Here is an 18,884-nt window from a genome sequence, read left to right as displayed (position 1 = left end):
CTGACTTCTCCTGAGACACTTCCTAATATAAATCAAAACCCGCCATAATAAATCTATTGTGTCGTTAGGCTCTTAAGGAAAACAAAACAAGGTGATAATAGCATGTTTCATGGTGACATTTGATATATCATTTCTTCATTTTAAATGGGAAGCATTCTTGGGTAAAACAATAAAGTAAAGTGAATGACAAAAGTCAGGAGTAAAGATAGCTCATGTTTAATTAAGTGTATGTTTATTGGAAACAGCACACACTGAATTATTGATACCAACTGCCAGTGCTATTACCATACATTTATTTGGATATTTCATCTGTGTATAAAATGACGTTTCCTACATCTTAATCATAAAACCCCAAGCAGAAATAAAATTTAAAGCTTAGAAGGTCTGAGATATTTCGCCCAGCAGGCATCTCTTCTGCCAACGGCACTTGAACACATCTATTATAGAGACTTATATTAAAATGACAATATCATACAGTGCAAGTTATCCTCAAAAAGATTAAGAGATTAAACATGATGCAAAATGGAAATGTGTCAGCAGCTTTATTGTTAGAAAACAGTTTATAATTTCCATCTTAAAGGGTTCACTCAGCATAAATATATAGAGCTTAACTAAATAAATAATTTGTTCACAGTGAAAGTTTTGTCATCAACATCAATCCTAAATCTTGGTGGTTAAGGCCTTATGCACATAAAAAAGGCATGCTTTTAAAGGGACCAAGTCCTTTTATGAACCATTTTTCACCTATAGTCTATCGTTTATGAGGATCAGTGAAAAACTTGGCATCGATACTTGTATGGCACTGCTGTTTGTAGATATATAGGTTAAAGGAGTTGTCCACTTTAAAGAAAATCTACCATTTGATTTCATACATTATGAACCAAACATACATTGAGAATGCTGTAGTTACACTGATTCAGGCACATATCTTATTTAGTCTCAGAGCTGAGTGATTTTGCTGAAAAAACAATTAGAAAATTATGATAATGAAGCTCTGTTGCTTCTTTGCCTGGCTTGGCACTTTTCCTCCTACATTAGTACAAGAGAATGAAGTAATCACTGTGTTCTGCATGACAGGCAGAAGTAATCAATTACTGCACCATCCCCCAGCGGCTGTGTATAAGTGATCCAGCTCAGGTTGTTTAGTCATATCTGGACAGTTCAGGAAGCTCCGTTTAGTGTGGCAGGCTGAAGCAATCCAGCTTTCCCAAGGTCTTAAATCTTGTAATTGTTATTTCAGCAAAACCACTCAGCTCAGGGATTAAACAAGATATGCTTCTGAATCAGTGTAGCTACAGCATTCCCAAGGTATGCTTGGTTCCTAATGCATGAAATCAAATGGTAGATTTCCTTTAAGCACACTCCAGCAAATAATATTGTTTGGGTAACGAAAAGTTATTACATTTTTCAATATAGTTTCTATATCAATTCTTTACAGTTTTCTACATCTCTGCTTGCTGCCTTCTTGCTGTCATGCAGCAGGAAGCTTCATTGTTCACTACTTGTAGATAAACATTGGTTCATTGTCATGTGATGTCACACAGGTGCATGGCTCGTTATATCAGAGAGAGTAATCAGAGCTGGGTGTTATAACGAGCTGTGCTCATATGTTACATCACATGACCAGGGACCAATGTTTCTCTCCAGGAAGTAAACAATGAAGCTTCCTATTGCATGACAGAAAGAAAACAGCAAGCAGAGATCTAGAAAAACTTGCTACAGAAAGTATATTGGAAAATTTTATAACTTTTCATTGTACCGGTTTACCAACTCTTTAGACAACATAGGTTTTCATGTGTTCAGAGTGGAACTCTACTAGCATAAAGATTACCATTCACTTCTACCTTTTGGCTCACAGCTATCTTGCCCCTTTCCCACACATGTACAATTGTGTATGTTATAAATGATTAGAGAACGAATGCTACTGAGAGATACTGCAGGATAAGGAATACAGATACCTCCGGAGGCACCTTAGTAAAAAAAAAAAGAATTATTGGATTCAATCTGCAGAACTGAAAATCTAATGTACCCATTATCAGTACGTTCAGTACTTATCAATAATTCAGTATGATCAGCTTAATATTAGGGTACAATATTTCTTTATATTTTCTTCATCATTCCCTTACCACAGTAATTCAGAAGTCATATTTCCCTTATAGACCCTAGCACCACGTCTGATACAGCTTTTCCTTACAATCATGGGCTTTTCAGAGTGAGTAACTTGTGAGCAGCCTTTACAAGAAGCTGCCAAGGCACATTATTCCTTTTAAAATCCATAGTTGCAGGTACAGATATCAAAACCTGACAACCATGAAACTTGAACTAGACATCTAAGCAAGGAGCGTGGAGGAGGAGTCACTGGTGCATGAAGAAGGTTATGCTCAGAGTCCACATTACGCCACAGCTATGTGTAAATGAAGGACTTCAGCAAAGACGTGATTGTTGGAAGGAAACAATAAAATCTCCTCTGTTCCCATAAAAACATTTACTTTAAAACAGAACTTGAAGAAAGGATTTGAATCCCCCCAAGTCTGAAAATAACACATCAAACAGAATAAAAAACTGTATGAGAATGGTTACATATATATTACAGTATTTTTCTCTATAAAACACAAGTGGATTAAATGAATTTAGTTGGTCTCACTTTAAGCATAGATGATTGTTGTCCAGAGCACACAGCCAAGTTTGCTACTCTTAGTTTAACTTGCTCTGAATAGTGTAGCAACATGCATTATACAGTGAAGGAAATATTTATTTGATCCCTTGCTAATTATGTAAGTTTGTCCATTGGCAAAGACACGATCAGTCTATAACTTTAAGGGTAGATTAATTTTAACATTGAGATTTAGAATATAAAAAAACAGAAAATCACATTGTATAAATGATATAAATTTATTTGCATTTTGCTGAGAGAAAGTAGTATAGATTCCTTTCTATTCATTAAGAGTTCTGGTTCCTATAGAGCAACTACTCGCTCCTAATCTACTCATTACCTGCATTATTATAGTTCCCTGTATGAAAGATCCCTGTCCACCGGCTCAATTAATCAGTCAGACTTTAACCTTTACAACAAAAGCATGACCAAAGAACTTTCTAAGGGACAAGATCATATTCCTGCACAAGGCTGGAATGTATCTTCAGAAGACTCCATCTTCCGAATCTTTCGTCTCACGCTTTGTGACATTGGGGCAGATTTATCAAACTGTCTGAAAGTCAGAATATTTCTAGTTGCCCATCGCAACCAATCACCGCTCAGCTTTAATTTTAACAGTGTTCATGAATATTTTAAAGGGGGGCTGTGATTGGTTGCCATGGGTGAACAGAAATATTCAGAATTTCAGACAGCTTGATAAATCTGCCCCATTATACCACTTCTGTATGGAAGATGGCATTTCTATGTGTCTCTTACTGTACTTTTCTTGAGTGTAAAGTTATAAAATAAAAACTATTGGTAACAGGTTACACTGTAATGGTTTTAAATCCTGCAGCTCCCCTGCCCAAGCAGGCACATGTGCAGGCCCAGTTTGCCAATGAACATCTGGATTATTCTGCGAGTGATTGGGAGAAGGTGCTGTGGTCAAATGAGACAAAATGGAGCTCTATCGCCTTAGCTCATCTCACCAGCCTAGATTTATCAAATTGTCTGAGACAGTTTTTTGGGGTACTTTGCACATAAATACATGTGCAAACTGCTTACACATGTATTTATGTAGTATTTGCGCTTGTTTTGTGTTTACACAAAACTGTGAAACTGAAGGGGCGTTCCAGTGCAGATTTGCACCAGACAACACATTTTTGTTGAAAGTCCTGAAATAATTATGGAGCGCGGCAATTAAACTGAGTGCACCAGAAAAAAACTGTGCAGGGAGTGTCAGATTATTGAAGGCCACGCGACAGTATTCAATAATCTGACACTCTCAGAACATTCAGGAGGCAAACTACATGTAATGCATCCATGGGATGCGCAAACATACATTTTTGGCTAGATATTAGACCCTATCCCCCTGCCCACCGTTCCTGGAGAAAATTTATGCTTACAAAACAGGTTGGGGACCTCTGCTTTTTTACATCTCCCTCTAAAGCAGGGGTGAAAAACCTATTGCAGCCAAAGGGCGACATTGTCATACCGCTACCCTTCAGAGGGCCGCACTATTAACCAAAACCCTAGATGCACCAAAAACCAAAGTATATCGCAAAGTAGCCACAGAAACCATTACTGCACATTACTGTATTTGTACAATAAGCAACACAGACCCTACACCAGACTACAAAACAGTGCACAAACAATCCAATATTAATGATGATGATGAAAATTGTCTGAATCCATGCAGCAGGTAATAACTGTGAATAACTGGCTGTGAGCAAGGGCTCTGATAGACCACAGTACTGGGCCCTGAGCCAGCCAGGTATTCATATACGCTTTAAACGGCCGATTCTTGCCTTTTTGCTGTCTGAGGTGAAAACTACTATAATACTTCCCCCTATGTACAATTTTAATTTTACAGGAAAAAGTAAAGAAAAAGACAGCTCACCCATAGCAGGTCTGGAAAACAAACCCCCTTCTCACACAGAAAACCCCCAAGGTCTAGTTCCCCCCTTTCTTGCCCCCAGTTCTAGGTCCCTCCCCTCCTCCTCTTGCCCCCAGTTCTAGTTTCCCCTCCCTCCTGCCCCAAATTCTAATTTCCCCTCCCTCCTGCCCCAAATCCTAGTTCCCACTCCCTCCTGCCCCCAGTTCTAGTTTCCCTTTCCTTCCTGTCTTAGTGCTAGTTCCCCTCTCCTGTTCCCAGTTCTATGCCCCCTCCTTACTGTGAGCAGCCTTGTTCCCCAGGAGGCCGTACAGAGGAGAAGCCGGAGCACTGTGTGATTACTGCACGCAGGGCGGGGGGGGGGGGGGGGGGGGGTTGGGAACGTGTGTGTCGTACTCTTGCTCTAAAGTGTAGCTTCTGCAACTCTATATAAAGCTATATGACTTCTATGACAGACAAATATGTTCAGTATACATCTGAAAACTTGTAAACATTCTGGAAAATGAAAGAAAAAAATATTATTAATGTGTCTCACCGGCATGATGCTTTCTGTGTTGGATAGCTTAATTCACAAGTTCCATGCACACAGTATCCATTATAGTTTTCAGAACATGGCATATAATTTCCCATGTAGTCATCTTCCCTTTGATCACTGGAATCTATCAAAAAGTGATAAGATTACGAACAAGGAAACTGTACAATTTGGGTAGAGACAAGCTAACACAAGATAAAAACAAATGTATCTATCTCATATTGTGTTTAAAATTGGTATGATGATACATTTACATGGTGACAAATGTTGTCCACAGGCCATTTTCTTCCACCAGGCGAGGCGGCGATGGCCCCAGGGGCAACCCGGTGGAGAAGAGCAATGGGCACTAACCCATGAGCTCCAGTATAAAAAAAAACTGAAAAAAAAAACAGCCGTGTCTACAGATAGTACCATGGCTTGGGCATTGGGCCACGGAGTCATGTGGTGCAGCAGACGGGCGGCACCCTACCGCTCCGTACACGGGGAAAAGATAGGGCATGTCCTAGATTTCCACATGTTAGGGCACCGTGCGCAATGCACCGCTTTGGAATGACCCCTTCTCCTCTCCATGCCCACTGGACATACGTTCGTATGATTGCAGCCTTACTGTTTTTCCTTAAAGGGGTATTCTCATCTGGGCATTCACATTCAGTTTGATAAATCTGTCATATATAAACATTTCTTCAATTAGATGTTATTAAAAAAAATGTTCCTCAGGGAGGCTGTTACCAATGCACACCCTAGGCTTATAGTCAATAAGTGTTTCTTGCTATTTGTGGTAAAATTAGGAGCCTTGGCTTATACTCGAGTATATATAGTAGTTTTCAGTTAAATGTATTATGTTTTGCTCTTAAGTATTTCAAAACACAACTTCCCCAGGCATATATTTCAGAAGAAATTGCAGCTCTGTGACTTGTCTGTGTATTGAACTACAAATATTTTGGTTATTAAAATGAACATAAAATAGCAGAATCCTGCAGCAACAACCAGCTGTTTTAAATAGTGTGACGCTAACATTTACATTAGGATCAGACTCGGCTGTAGGAGTATCCAGCAGCATTTCAGTGAGTTCTAAATGCAGAAATGAAGTAAGAAGCGCAAGTAAGTGCAAGGTTGGAGAAAGCTTACCTTTTACCTCAGGGCGGTACGGTAAGCCATCATCTTTCTTCCCACCCGGACTGCCATCATCTGTGCCTGAATACAAAAATTAGAAGTAGAGAGTTAGACACAATATTTATCACATAAAGTCCCTAGTGGTGGACATCATTGATTTATACTGTTTGGCAAGTGGTTTGTGCCAATTTCCGTGATTGATATAAAATACCATCAGATTCAGTCCATCCTAAACTGGGTGTACCTTAGTGGGGTGGAGACAGGGCTTAAGTGTCCTGATTTTGAAGGTACGTTCACACTTTTTGAGGAAGTTTAAATGCAGTTTCTTACTTAAAGACATGGATTGAACAGGTTAATCACATTTACTGAACAGGTTTCCCCTTTCAAAACGAAATTCGCCTGTTAAATTAACAAACCTGCACCTAAAACCACCTCATAACTGAGTGTGATGCAGTCTTAACTGCCACGTGTAAATGTACCCTTACCCCTCAGGAATAGTGCCTTTGTGTCTGTCAATGTCCCAGCACAGGAAGGATATCCAAATTCTGTATCTTTAATTACAAATTCTGTACCTTCTTCAGAAATATGTTATTTTTCCTAACAATTGACTTAAAAGTGATATAATGTGTAGCTCAGTGAATTAATGGATTATTTTTCTAAATAAATATTGACCCTAAAAATCTAATTAATATTCTTAAAACACAGATGTCTGCATGAAACGGCAAGATGCAACATTAGCTGGGGTCTGTTATATGGTCTGTATGCCAGATTTTTTCCATTCTTGGGTCCATAGTTATTGTAATGCCTGCGCCATATTTATGAACTGTCGGCTCCACACAAAAAGTTGTTTTCCCAACTCTCACTTTTTTTTGGTTACACAAATTGGCCGCATCTGTGGAATCCTGACACTTTTCATGAAATTCTAGTTACCCAACACCTTTTTTGGAGCAAAGGTGGTCTTCCAAGTCCTATTTCACCTTCAGGAATGTGAGTTACTTCAGATAATTCTTGGTCGTGCGCCAATTCATGCCCAAATGCCACAAACTAACATCCCCAATTACCATACGAAAAACACAGACAATCACTATTAATGAATGCCCCCCTGAGTTTTTGTCTTTAGGCCTGTATGGAAATATCTGCTATATTGCTATGTTCTGGGGTCTTTTCAGTTCCATGCATATGATTTTGTACCTGTACAACTTCCCAGGTGTTTGACATCAATCTGCTCCTGCTTTATGCATGACGCCTCTCTCACCATACATGGGTTGGAATAGGAGTTTCCATCAGAAGCACAGACTGGATTGAAATTATGTCCACTGCAATCGATGTTACACACACACCTGTTTGAGAAAAATTAAAAAAAATGAGTATGTGAATAAAAATGGTCTATTATTCTCCTTACTGTGAACAATAGCTTATTTGATTTCAATATAAATCAGTGTCCTACATTATTTTATTACTATGACATTCTGATTCTAACACTGACTCACATTTATCAAAAGTGGCGCTGTTTGCCTGTGGAGTGTGCGACAGATTTATGAAATGTGGCTCATGGTCTTCATTAATCTGGCGCCCCTTGCACTGCTCTGAAAATGTGCACCAACTTTTTTTGGTGCACCTTTAACATAGAGCAAAACAATTATGTAGAATTGCGGTAATAAAAGTTGCGCACAGTCCGACTCTGCACCGAAATGGCCCATTACGTGCAGAAATTTGTTTTGTGGTGGGTATAGTGCAGTCACTTATTTTAGCGCAAATTTCAAAAACTGGTGCAAAGGCTTTAATAAATGTGGGCCACTGTGTCTGGAAGGGGAATAGAGCCATAACTATAATGATTCTTCTATGGGCTTCAGTTCTCTGTGCATAAGAACACGTGCCTTTTTTTCTAAGAAAATAATACAAAGACATTTTAAAGCAACCTGCAAAACTACTATTATGTTTGAAAATGATATGTGAAGTGGAACAAGGCTCCATCTTATATATCACTTTCACCCAATAATATAATAGCTAGAGAAAAAGGGATACATGCCTCTCTGACCTAAAGTCATCCATTAGATAGCTTTAACTATCCAACTTATATTGCAATCCAATGGACCAAGATAAATGAAGCCTTGGCATTCAATGAACCATATAGCAGATGCAGTGACCAATCAATACAAATTCATCTCCAGTGATCAAAATAAATAGAACATAAAAACTGAGATGTCTTCAGCATACTGAGTACCCAACCTCCCATGCACATGAAAGACACCAGGCATGTTGAACAAAACTTTTGTAGGAACGTTGTAGCTTTGTACAAACCTAAATTGTAACAGCACATTAACAGCAATGAAATTCTGGTCTCCTGTAATTGTATTTCCTTACTTCTAGAAAGTCTATTCTCAAAATCGGATAAACTTTACGATATATAAAAAAGTGTTCAGGAGTTGTTTTAACCTACAAGGACATCAGCAGTAGAGGGTGGGATAGGTGCAGGGAGCCAAACTGTGCAGGAAAGACAAACCACAATTTTAAAACCTTGAAAAACACCCTCATAAGTTAAAATGAACTGCACAGAGCATAAAGGCATTGGCCTAAAAACAGTAGAGTCTGACAATAAAAATGTGAAATGATAGGGAGGTACATTGGTTAAAGGGGTTGTAAAGATTAATGGTAAATACAGATGGTTCCAACAATGATGATATGCACACTGCCGTCACCACTGAGGTCAGACTCTGGCTACAGTGGCCATGTGTGAATGGTTAGCATGTCATCCCTGAAGAACACTTAAAAAAGATTGAATGGACCACAAAAGCAGTAGCTATGAACCATCAGATGATGCTGATAACATTTTCCCTGCTTCCAAGTTTTTTTTCTGGACAGACTTTTTGATAGGGCATGCAACTGCACAAGGGTGTTATTGATCCACAAATGAAGACAATGAGGAATATACAGGAAGTCCCCGGGTTACGTACAAGATAGGTTCTGCAGGTTTGTTCTTAAGTTGAATTTGTATGTAAGTCAGAACTGTATACTTTATTATTGTAGCCCCAGTGAAATTTTTTTTGGTCTCTGTGACAGTTGGATTTTAAAAATGTTGGATTGTCATAAGAACCAGTATGAATAATAAAGCTTAATTGCAGATACCTTAGATAACTGTTATAGATGTTTATTGTAGCCAAAGTCTAAATTACAGTAAATTACCAACATCCAGAGGTCAGTTTGTAACTAGGGGTTGTTTGTAAGTCGGGTGTTCTTAAGTAGGGGACCGCCTGTATATAAATGTGTCGGTCTTTAGACCAGTGCAGAGTAGAACTAGACAGATCTCTGCTGCACCAGATTGATCACTGTGTCGCCTGCTGGATGATTAATCTGGTGCAATATAATACAATTTACAGCAAACAATTTGTAAAATGTTGTGGGTTATAAAATAATGTAAAACAAAAATGGAAGGTCTTACTGTCCTTAAAGGGAACCTGGCACCACATTTTCACATATACAGCCAGTGACAAGTTCCTATAGAGCCCTATTAACTGACGCCCTTATTTTAGCTAAAAATTGTTTCCCTTACATCCACACAAATCAACTTTTATGTTATATTACATGGCATCATAGGGGGCGTGTCCTGCTTGCTGGCCCCTCCCATCTACTCTTCCCCATGCCTTATGCCTCCTTACTATTCAGCAGTTTATGTCATGTGACCAGGGTGAAAACATATCTGGTCCTTTAGCCTCATAACATTAGAAAACTGTACCCCATGTATGCATCTGATCACATGAAGTCACAGCAGCCTCCATGGACTTCTACTATACCGAAGGCTGCTGTGATTTCATACATGGTGTACAGTAGCAACGCATATGCGCTAGATTTGCTGAAAGACAGGTGACGTCACTAGCTCTATGCAAGCTCTACAGGCAGGGCCAGACAGGCATTTAGCAGTGCAGAATAAATAAAGCTGGTGGCTCAGATTGGGGCTCAGGTGAGCTTCTAGCTAATTTTAAAGCAAGTTTTCCTTGATAATGCAGCAATTCCAGGATATTAGAATCAGACTGATGGTAGATGTCCATTACCAGGATAATCAATTGTTATGTATCATTATGTCAAATGGAATAAGACATACTGACAGGGAATCTAGATTACGTGCCCTACTAGGGACAGAGATGGTCTGTAGCGCTGCAGAATGTGGTATGTTCATAAATCTGTAGTTTAAATCATACAACAGTTTAAGATTCCTTATGCCATGTAATATACTTAAATATATAAAATATATTTTTCAGCCTAATTTTCGTGGGTAATCTAAGGTGCAAATGTATACACAGTTTTAAACTTCATGATTAATCATTCACTGTCAGACAACATAAATGGGATAGCAACACTTTAAGACGCCTTTAATAAATATGCTCCAATATGTCAGTGTTACATAAGCAAGATGAAAAAGGAGAAAATACTATAAAATAAAAAGTCTGCAGAGATTAGAAAATTATAAAAATATGTTTTAAATGGGCTGTCCTTCCTTATCACATGACTGTACAGACATACTCATTACATAATATGCAAAGATAACAGACCAAAGCATCTTCTTTAAAGACGTATTAAATATAGTTGTATAGTGTAGTTGTCCAGCATTTTCAGGCACTTAATAAATCAATTGCTTATAGTCATGTCTCTGCTCATTGAGGAAATTTCAGAGCTGATGTCAGACTGAGATCTTTCATGGTTTTAGCCCTTCAAGCAAACACAGCACTGCAAAACCATTACTGTAGGGAAAACATCAAGCTAACACAATGTCATTAGAGGAGCTCCCAGTATTCACAGTCATTCTCCAAATCCATCTGGTTAAAAATAAATGGAAGCACTCTATGCATCCATTCATTCATTCATGTTTTCATTTCACTTCTTTCTTAGCAACAAAACATTTTTATCTCTTGATTATAAATATACAATACATTTATCAATCAAATTTAAATGTTTCTACAAATTTCAATGTTACTACAGCTTTTAAGCACTGAAATGTATATGTCTATGCTGCAATGCACATTTATTTAGTGTAATATTTTAAAGGAAATCTACCATATGTACTCCAGAATGATACTGTTGCAAAGTACAACATGTCCCGCAAAAAAGCTTTCAACCAGCTCCATAGCCAAGAAAGTAAAAATGTTATGCCACTTGGAAGACGGCAATGTGCAATGCAAAAATGATAGATTTTTTTCCCCACATTATGGTTTTATTTGGCAAATTTATAAAACATAAGAAAAATATTCAAGTCTGGTATGCCTGTAATCGTATTGACCCATAGAATAAAGATAGCATGATTATTAGGCTATACGGTAAACACACAAAAAAAAGTTAAAAAATCCTGTACAGAATTGATGCTTTTCTACTCCTGCCCTCATAAAAAAAAGTTCCTAAATTTTAAACAATAGGCGATACCAACTCCAAAATGGTAACACTGGAAAAAGCATCTCATCCCACAAAAAAAATATGCCATCACATGGCCCCAATAATGAAACAGCTAAAATTTAATAGCCTGCAAAATGGGCCAATGAGGAAACTAAAATCCTGGCAGCTGCAGGGCGCTCCTTCCCTTCTGCGCCTCGCTGTGCCCCATAAAACAAGTAATGGCCACATGTGGGGGTCTCTGTACTCGGGAGAAATTGCATAACAAATTGGTAGGTTGGTTTCCTCTTTTTATCTTTCGGAAATGTATTAATTTTAAGGCTAAATGAATGTATGACCGACAAAATTTGACCATTCTAAATTTCACCTCCATTTTGATGTAAATACTATGAATATCTCAAGGGGTTAACAATCTTCCTAAAAGCTGTTTCTGATAGTTTGAGGGGTGCAGATTTGAAAATGGGTTGGTTAGGCCCCTTCCACACTTGCGTTGCAGATCACGTCAGAGTTTGCTCAGGGTGCGATCAGGGTTTGGTCAGTGAAAAACTGACATTTTGCATCAGAGTGCAATAAGTTTTCAGTCAGAGTTTGTTCAGTGTCTCAGTTTTTCAATGCAATTTCAATGCGTTATTCACGCGCAGAAAATGCGCGTGAAATGGACTCAGGACTGAGCTCTATCTTTTCTATGGCAACTGATGCGTGAAAAACGCATTGTACTTGCGTTGCACTTGCAAGTGTCTCAGAGTGCGATGCGTTTTTGATGCATCTCCATAGACTTGTATGGGGCATTTTTCACGCACGTGACTTGTAAAAGTAGAGCATGCCCAGATTTAAACACGAGTGAAAAAAAAATGCAAGTCTGAAAAAGCCCATTGATTACAATGATTCGGAGTGCAATGCAAGTTCTGCGTGTCAAAAGCACGCGCAGAAAACACGCGTGAAAAATGCAAGGGTGAAAGGGGGTTTTGATGGTAAATATGTAAAATTTCATTCAAAACTGTACTTATCCACAAAATAGTCAATTCTGAAAATATGGAAAATCGTGACATCAAAATAAATTATCTAGACAGTTCAAAAATTATGAAAATGTAAAGTAGACATATGGAAAATGTTATTCAGCAATGTATTTAGGTGGTAAATCTATCTGCCTGAAAACGCAAAGATTTCGAATTTTGAAAATGGCAATTCATCATTTTTTCTTTTTTTTTGTAAAAAAACTTATCAGCCAACATTTATCACTAAAATGAAGTCCAACATGTGTGGAAAAAGCTAACTCAGAATCGCTTTGATAAGTAACAGTGTTCAAAAATATATAAAGCGACGCACGTCAGAATACAAAAAATGGGGCTGAGCCTTAAGCTGTAAAATGGCTGCGTCCTTAAGGAGTTAATCCCTGAGCTGAGTCGTTTTGCTGAAAAAACTATTATAACATTCAGGACCCTGGGAAAGAGTGTTGTTGGATGCCATACATATAATAATTCACCACTAGTATCTATACTTGGCAGTTTTAGAATTTACTTGTCGGATCGATAAACAATCCCGAACACACCATATCCAAGTACTAAAAAATAACTTTTAATTCATAATTTTAAAATGGGCCACATTAGCTGTGAAATACACAAACTTTAAAACCACAGAAATATCAAAGTTGTGCATTGTCTATCATTTCCATTCCCAGGAAACACCTGTTGGGAGGATTGTATCTAATAGTAAGTAACCATGCGGGATAATGAAGCTAGAGTGATATGGAGATAACAGTGGGGTGACAGTGGCCGGATTTCAGATTACAGGACTTTATTGATCACAGCGTATAATGATGGATCAATGTCTTTATTAGTAGGGGTAACACGGTAGTGGTAATGTGAGTTTGAACAGTATATAAGATACTAGGTCTGTGACTAGGTATATATTCATCCACGCACACAAAAGATGTATCGCTCTGTCCACTTGACAGTATAGAAAATATCATTGATGGTGCTAGAGAACTGTCCCTTACTACTTGTGTCTACCACTCAGGTCTTAGCTCATTAGGACGATTTATCCAACCAGATGACTATAGGTGCAGTCACTAGGTAGGTATATATTGGCTCACTTAACCATTGCAAACACACTCCCTAATTCAATATCACTGCCTGCAACTTCAAATAACCTACAGCTGTTACTCCTAATACTCATATACACTGTCTCCTAATCTAACTTGCATGCTCATGCGAGCTAGTGGAACAGGTCACTGATCACTGTTACTGCTAATTAAAACTGACACACACAGCCCCCAACATGTTTGTTGGCGTGCGGCATTTAGCACTGCTTTATATAAACTTAGGGATGTCCCATCTCATCCTAAACTCTCCAATCAGGTCCAAGGAAACAAGGGGTAACCTTGATGTCATCAATGATGTAATTAGCACCTCCTAGGTCATGAGTCATATGATCAAGTCACATGACTGGAGTGTCATACATCCACCAAGGGGCGGCGGCTCAATGAGTCATGTGATTTAGTCACATGACTGATGCATCATTCATACTCATCGCAAGTTGTAATAGCAGCGATGGAATGTTATTACGCATGCGTGATAGAGAAATACAGTTATATTCAACAGAGTCAGCAATTTTCCCATATCAGTATATACTCTGAAGGAGCATAGAATACTGTCACGGGTGCCCCTGTGATCTACGTATCGGATGCAGGCACACCCATGCCCCTCTCCTTGGCGGCGCCCCGTCGCTAGCTAACTCACCTCTCTGCATTCCCGCTCCCATCCTGGCTGGCCAGCGCGTTCCCTGGGGCACATGCGCGCCGGCACTTGCAGATTTAAAGGGCCAGCGCGCTGCTGATCACTTCCGGGATTCCGGAAAAGCCGGTTGCTCCCAGCAGCCCCTGCCGGATCTTAGTACTTATGCTTATGAGAAAGCTGTTTCCTGTGTCTCGTGCTTGTTGTTGGATTCCGCGTTGTGACCCTGACCTTGCTCCTTCGCTGCCAGCCCTGACCTCCTGCTCTGTTCCTGATTCTGCACCATTGCCGCCTGCCCTGACGACCTGCTTGTCCAAGACCTCAACACTGCCTAGCCTTTCTGTACCTCGACCTTGGCTGCCACCGCGGATAAGTCGCGCCTGTGGAATGACCTGGTAGCACCACGCCGCAGCATGACCATCCTGATTTGCAGCGGGCTCTAGTGAAGACCAAGAGCCACTTAGATTCCGTTCCTAGGTGTCGGCTTGTGTCATCATCCGCAGTGGTCCAGGGAGATCACTACCCGTGAAGCCTGACAAATACTAATAGACGGTAAGTATCCCTATATCAATGCACAGTGTTTCACAGTGTGCCATTCTGGAGCAATAATCTACATAAGATAATTCTCTATTAGATTGGAGGTAGGGAGAATTATAAAGTGCAGACTGCCGCAAGGAATCTTCACAGATTATAAAGGATAATGATGTCAAGAAAATTATAGTATATTGTATGTTAGTGGCCATAAACTCAAAAAAATTACAAACTAAGATGACTCATATTCTACAGTTTATAATGTGGTATTGATTCACAACTGGCAACCATTTTTAAGAAAAACATCCAGGACAAAAAAAAACGTGGTATTTACATAATAACACATAACAGATCAAAAAAGGGGACAGTTTTATTTACAGAAAAGGGGTGAAGGTAAAGCCCTCATTGGGACCTACTGCGCTAAGGCTTTTGAGTCGATGAAAGCATCTTGCTTCTCTACCTGAAGAAGATTTTGATTACAGTCGCCTAGCCGAGGACCTATTTTGACCTGATCAACCCCCCAAAATTTGAGAGTGGTCGGGTCATCCCCATGAAATTTCCATACATGGCGTGAGATCGGTGTGTGCTTTTTAGTGTTGATAGAGCTTAGATGTCCAGAAATTCTTCTTCTCAACTCCTGGATTGTGTTCCCAACATAGAGTTTGTGCAAGAACAAGACGTCACATAGATCACATAGACACTTTTGCAGTTGTAGAAATCTATTTGCATCACGGGAGGTGCGTTTCCGCAAAATGCAGTACTATTATGTCATGCTTCTGGCACCGGCTCCTGAACGGAGTCGGCGGCAGAAGCTGCAGGTGTCAGCTATATATTATAGCCGACACCTGCCTCTAACACCCGCGATCAGAGATTTCTCCGATCACGGGTGTTAACCCCTAACACGCCGCGGTCGCATTTGACGCGATTCGGACCCCCCCCCCCCCAGGGCGCTTACCGATGATAGATATTTTGAAGGGGATTGTGTTGCACGCGATCGAATTTTGGTGCAATTGCGCCAACTTTCATGCGACAGAAATCAGGGTGCAGGCTGTCGGATGTTCCAATGGATTCGGACTGAGCGTGGGATTAACTTTCAAATTGTGTCGCAAGACAATGCACTTACATGCACCAGGAAGAAGAAGGTGAACTCCTGCGGACCTGATTGGGGAAGCGACACATGCAGGAAATCGGGCACACCATCTAAGTGATTCATGTGCATTCCAGTCGGACATTCCGGATCGGGGAACGCGCCAGGGACTGGTAAGTAAATGTGCCCCACTGTGCTATGGAAAAAGATTGGTCTAAATTGTCTAAGGTTATGTATGGCAGAAACAGTGAAAGTGACACTTAAAGGACACCTGTCATCAGGTCTCTATCACTAGACCTGTCACTACTACCTGTTGGAGCAAATGTAAATGAGGCGGGTCACATGGTCAGAGGAAGTGATGTCACCCCTGTTACCCCTCCCCTCTCCTCCCCCTGCTCATGTCTGTGTGTAATGTATAGTAAAGCATTGCTAGTGTCTGTGCTGCATCTGCTGACATGCTGCATCCTCCTAATACACAGAGACATGTTCTGCTATAACATGTTCTGCTGTAACATGGCTGCCTGGAGCTGCTGTATCTCCCCTATACACATACACATGCACACACAAGCTGCAGGGGGCGTGGCCACCAGCAAGCACATGGAGCAGCCATCACATCATTACACAGGCTGTGAGTCATGCACTGGGGGTGTGGCTGTGACTCCCACTCATGAATAAGCTGGACAGCTTGAATATGCTAATGACTCATTGGACATTTCACAGGTCATTTGCATACAGCTTAAGGACCTCATTGCTTAAGTTTACAGGCATGTAGAGGGACAATGAAGGGATAGAGGCAATGCTCTCTAATGGCGGTTTATGGAAATATATTTAGATTAGGGGGGTTATTTTGCATGACGGGTTCTCTTTAAATTATTCAATTATAAGACCAAAGAACCAATAGTAGAAATAAATATAAATAAATATATAAATAAATATAAATAAATTAATAATATTTAGTTGTATTCTATACAGAAAAAAAGATCACTGGTAACAAAAGATCATCTTCCAATTTCCATGACAGTCATATAATTTAGTAGAATGTGGTAGCTATGGGCACAGGAATAAACAAAACAGTGTTGTCTGTTCCAATTTTTGAATAACGTTAACCCGGCTCAAGCAGCAAATATTAATAAGTCTGGCTGATATGAAGAGATTTGAGGGTTGAGTGCCTAGACAAAGTCTCAAAATAATTTACCTAGGAAAAAAGCTGGCAGTTTGAATTATATAAAACAATGTAAAATCTAAGAGAGTTACTTTGGAAAATCTAACTAAAAAGCTAAATGTCTTGCCAACTGAGGCAAGTTTGTGTTGTTTTTACAGCAAACCTTTCACAGAAGAAATGAATGAATGTGAAAGTGACGGGCTGTGTGCAGGGGTATTAAGGAAAGTAGGTGACCCAAAAGGCACAGTCAATTGTGAAAGCAGAAGAATGAATGAGAAACAGGCTTTTATTAAATAGCAATATAGCCTCAACTTGTAAAAAAGATGTGTATATATTAATGTCACCAAACATCATTTCTAGCTTTTCCAAGGGGCCTTTAAAGTAGGAGATGCAGGTGGATGGAGTGCACCAGGTTCGGTTGTGTGGGCCCCTCAGCAGCTCTGGGCCCCGATACATGCCTGGGTATGCCAGGTGCTGCCACCAGCCCTTTCTGAAGCCTCCCTCTACCTCTTCCAGCAACTGCCTTATGTTATGGTGCTTTATACAGAAAATCTTGATGTCATATTGGAGGGTTTGCATGATGTCTATGTTACTTTATGGCCGTGTCAATGATTGCAAGAACATTTTCTTAGAAGCTTTACATGTTCTACTCTTTAATTCCTTTACACATTAAAATAGCACATACTAACCTAACATATGTCTATTTATGTCAGTCTACATACATGTTCCTCATATTTCTTTGCATATTTCATGGGCATGATTTTGTTTTTCTTTTAGGTTTCATGCAGTTTACTGTTAGGCTTTTATCCAGTTGCATTTTCATAATATAATATATAACCCATTACCCAGTTGATGGTCCTTCACTCTCCGCCTACCTTTTCTCTCCTTTGTTTACTGGAGTAGTCTTACATCATGCCTCAATAGACAATGGGTGTGCTCTTCTATCTGACAATAGCTGGAGGGAAGGTAGATGCCTTTTTCATGGCAGAGGAGCCTTGACCAGGTCTATTTTTTTTAACAAATGCAATGAAAAGATGCAAGACCAGAGCTTTTGCTGCCATGACAACTGAGTGGGTATAATGTGATCCACTCCAAGATGAAGGCTGACTCCAGGAATGCACACAAAACAACTTAAAAATAATATATACAGAACATTACAGAAATATTACTAAAGTTTGGATAGTAGGGAATATAATCTGCATAGAAGACAAAAGCAATTTGAAAATACAGGCAGAAGATCTGTGGCTGATTTGATAATAATTCCACATACTTTTATGGTAACAAATAGAAGGGAGACCACCGTTAAATTGTTTGGAAAAGTATATTAAAAATGGTGACAAACATGTATACCATCTAAGATAGACATATTTGCAAAATACTATTAGTATATTATTCATATTAATAATACTATGTCCACAATTAAACAAAAAAAGTATAGAGTATAGAGCTGAGGAGTTAAAGCTTTACTAGGGTTCTATTTTATTTATATGGATTTTGGTCATATAAGAAGTTAATGTTCCACCCCTGGAGCCGGGCGTACACCTACTAAACATTTTCCCAGCTGATCTGGGGAGACAAAGATTGAAAGTCTTATTGCATATCCTGACAGCGACTAGATGCCTAATCTCTGCTAAATGGAAGCAAACAGCTACTCCTTCTCGCGCTCTGTGCAGAATAAAAGGAGGTTTGCAATATGGAACATCTAACGGCTCTTATGCAAAATAAAGTCGATAAGTTTCCTCTCATCTGTGCTTCCTGGGACTCATATGGGTCCACCACCCATACTTACAGCAGACGAGGCGCAGACACTCACCCTCCTATC

General features: G+C 39.5%; 1 protein-coding gene across 1 annotated transcript in view; it reads right to left on the bottom strand.

The window, feature by feature from the left end:
• The window catches only part of TMEFF1 (transmembrane protein with EGF like and two follistatin like domains 1), a 136,295-nt gene that overhangs the window by 6,365 nt on the left and 111,046 nt on the right, over positions 1-18,884 (bottom strand). Inside the window, exons 6-8 of the mRNA XM_072152824.1 lie at positions 7,363-7,511; positions 6,187-6,252; positions 5,062-5,185 (exon numbers count right to left, since the gene is read on the bottom strand). Of these exons, the coding sequence (XP_072008925.1) occupies positions 5,062-5,185; positions 6,187-6,252; positions 7,363-7,511 (339 nt within the window). The remainder of the gene's footprint in view (positions 1-5,061; positions 5,186-6,186; positions 6,253-7,362; positions 7,512-18,884) is intronic.

This window comes from Engystomops pustulosus, chromosome 5 (assembly GCF_040894005.1).
Source record: "Engystomops pustulosus chromosome 5, aEngPut4.maternal, whole genome shotgun sequence".
NCBI classification, from domain to species: Eukaryota; Metazoa; Chordata; class Amphibia; order Anura; family Leptodactylidae; genus Engystomops; species Engystomops pustulosus.
This window is presented reverse-complemented; position numbering and strand designations above follow the sequence as displayed.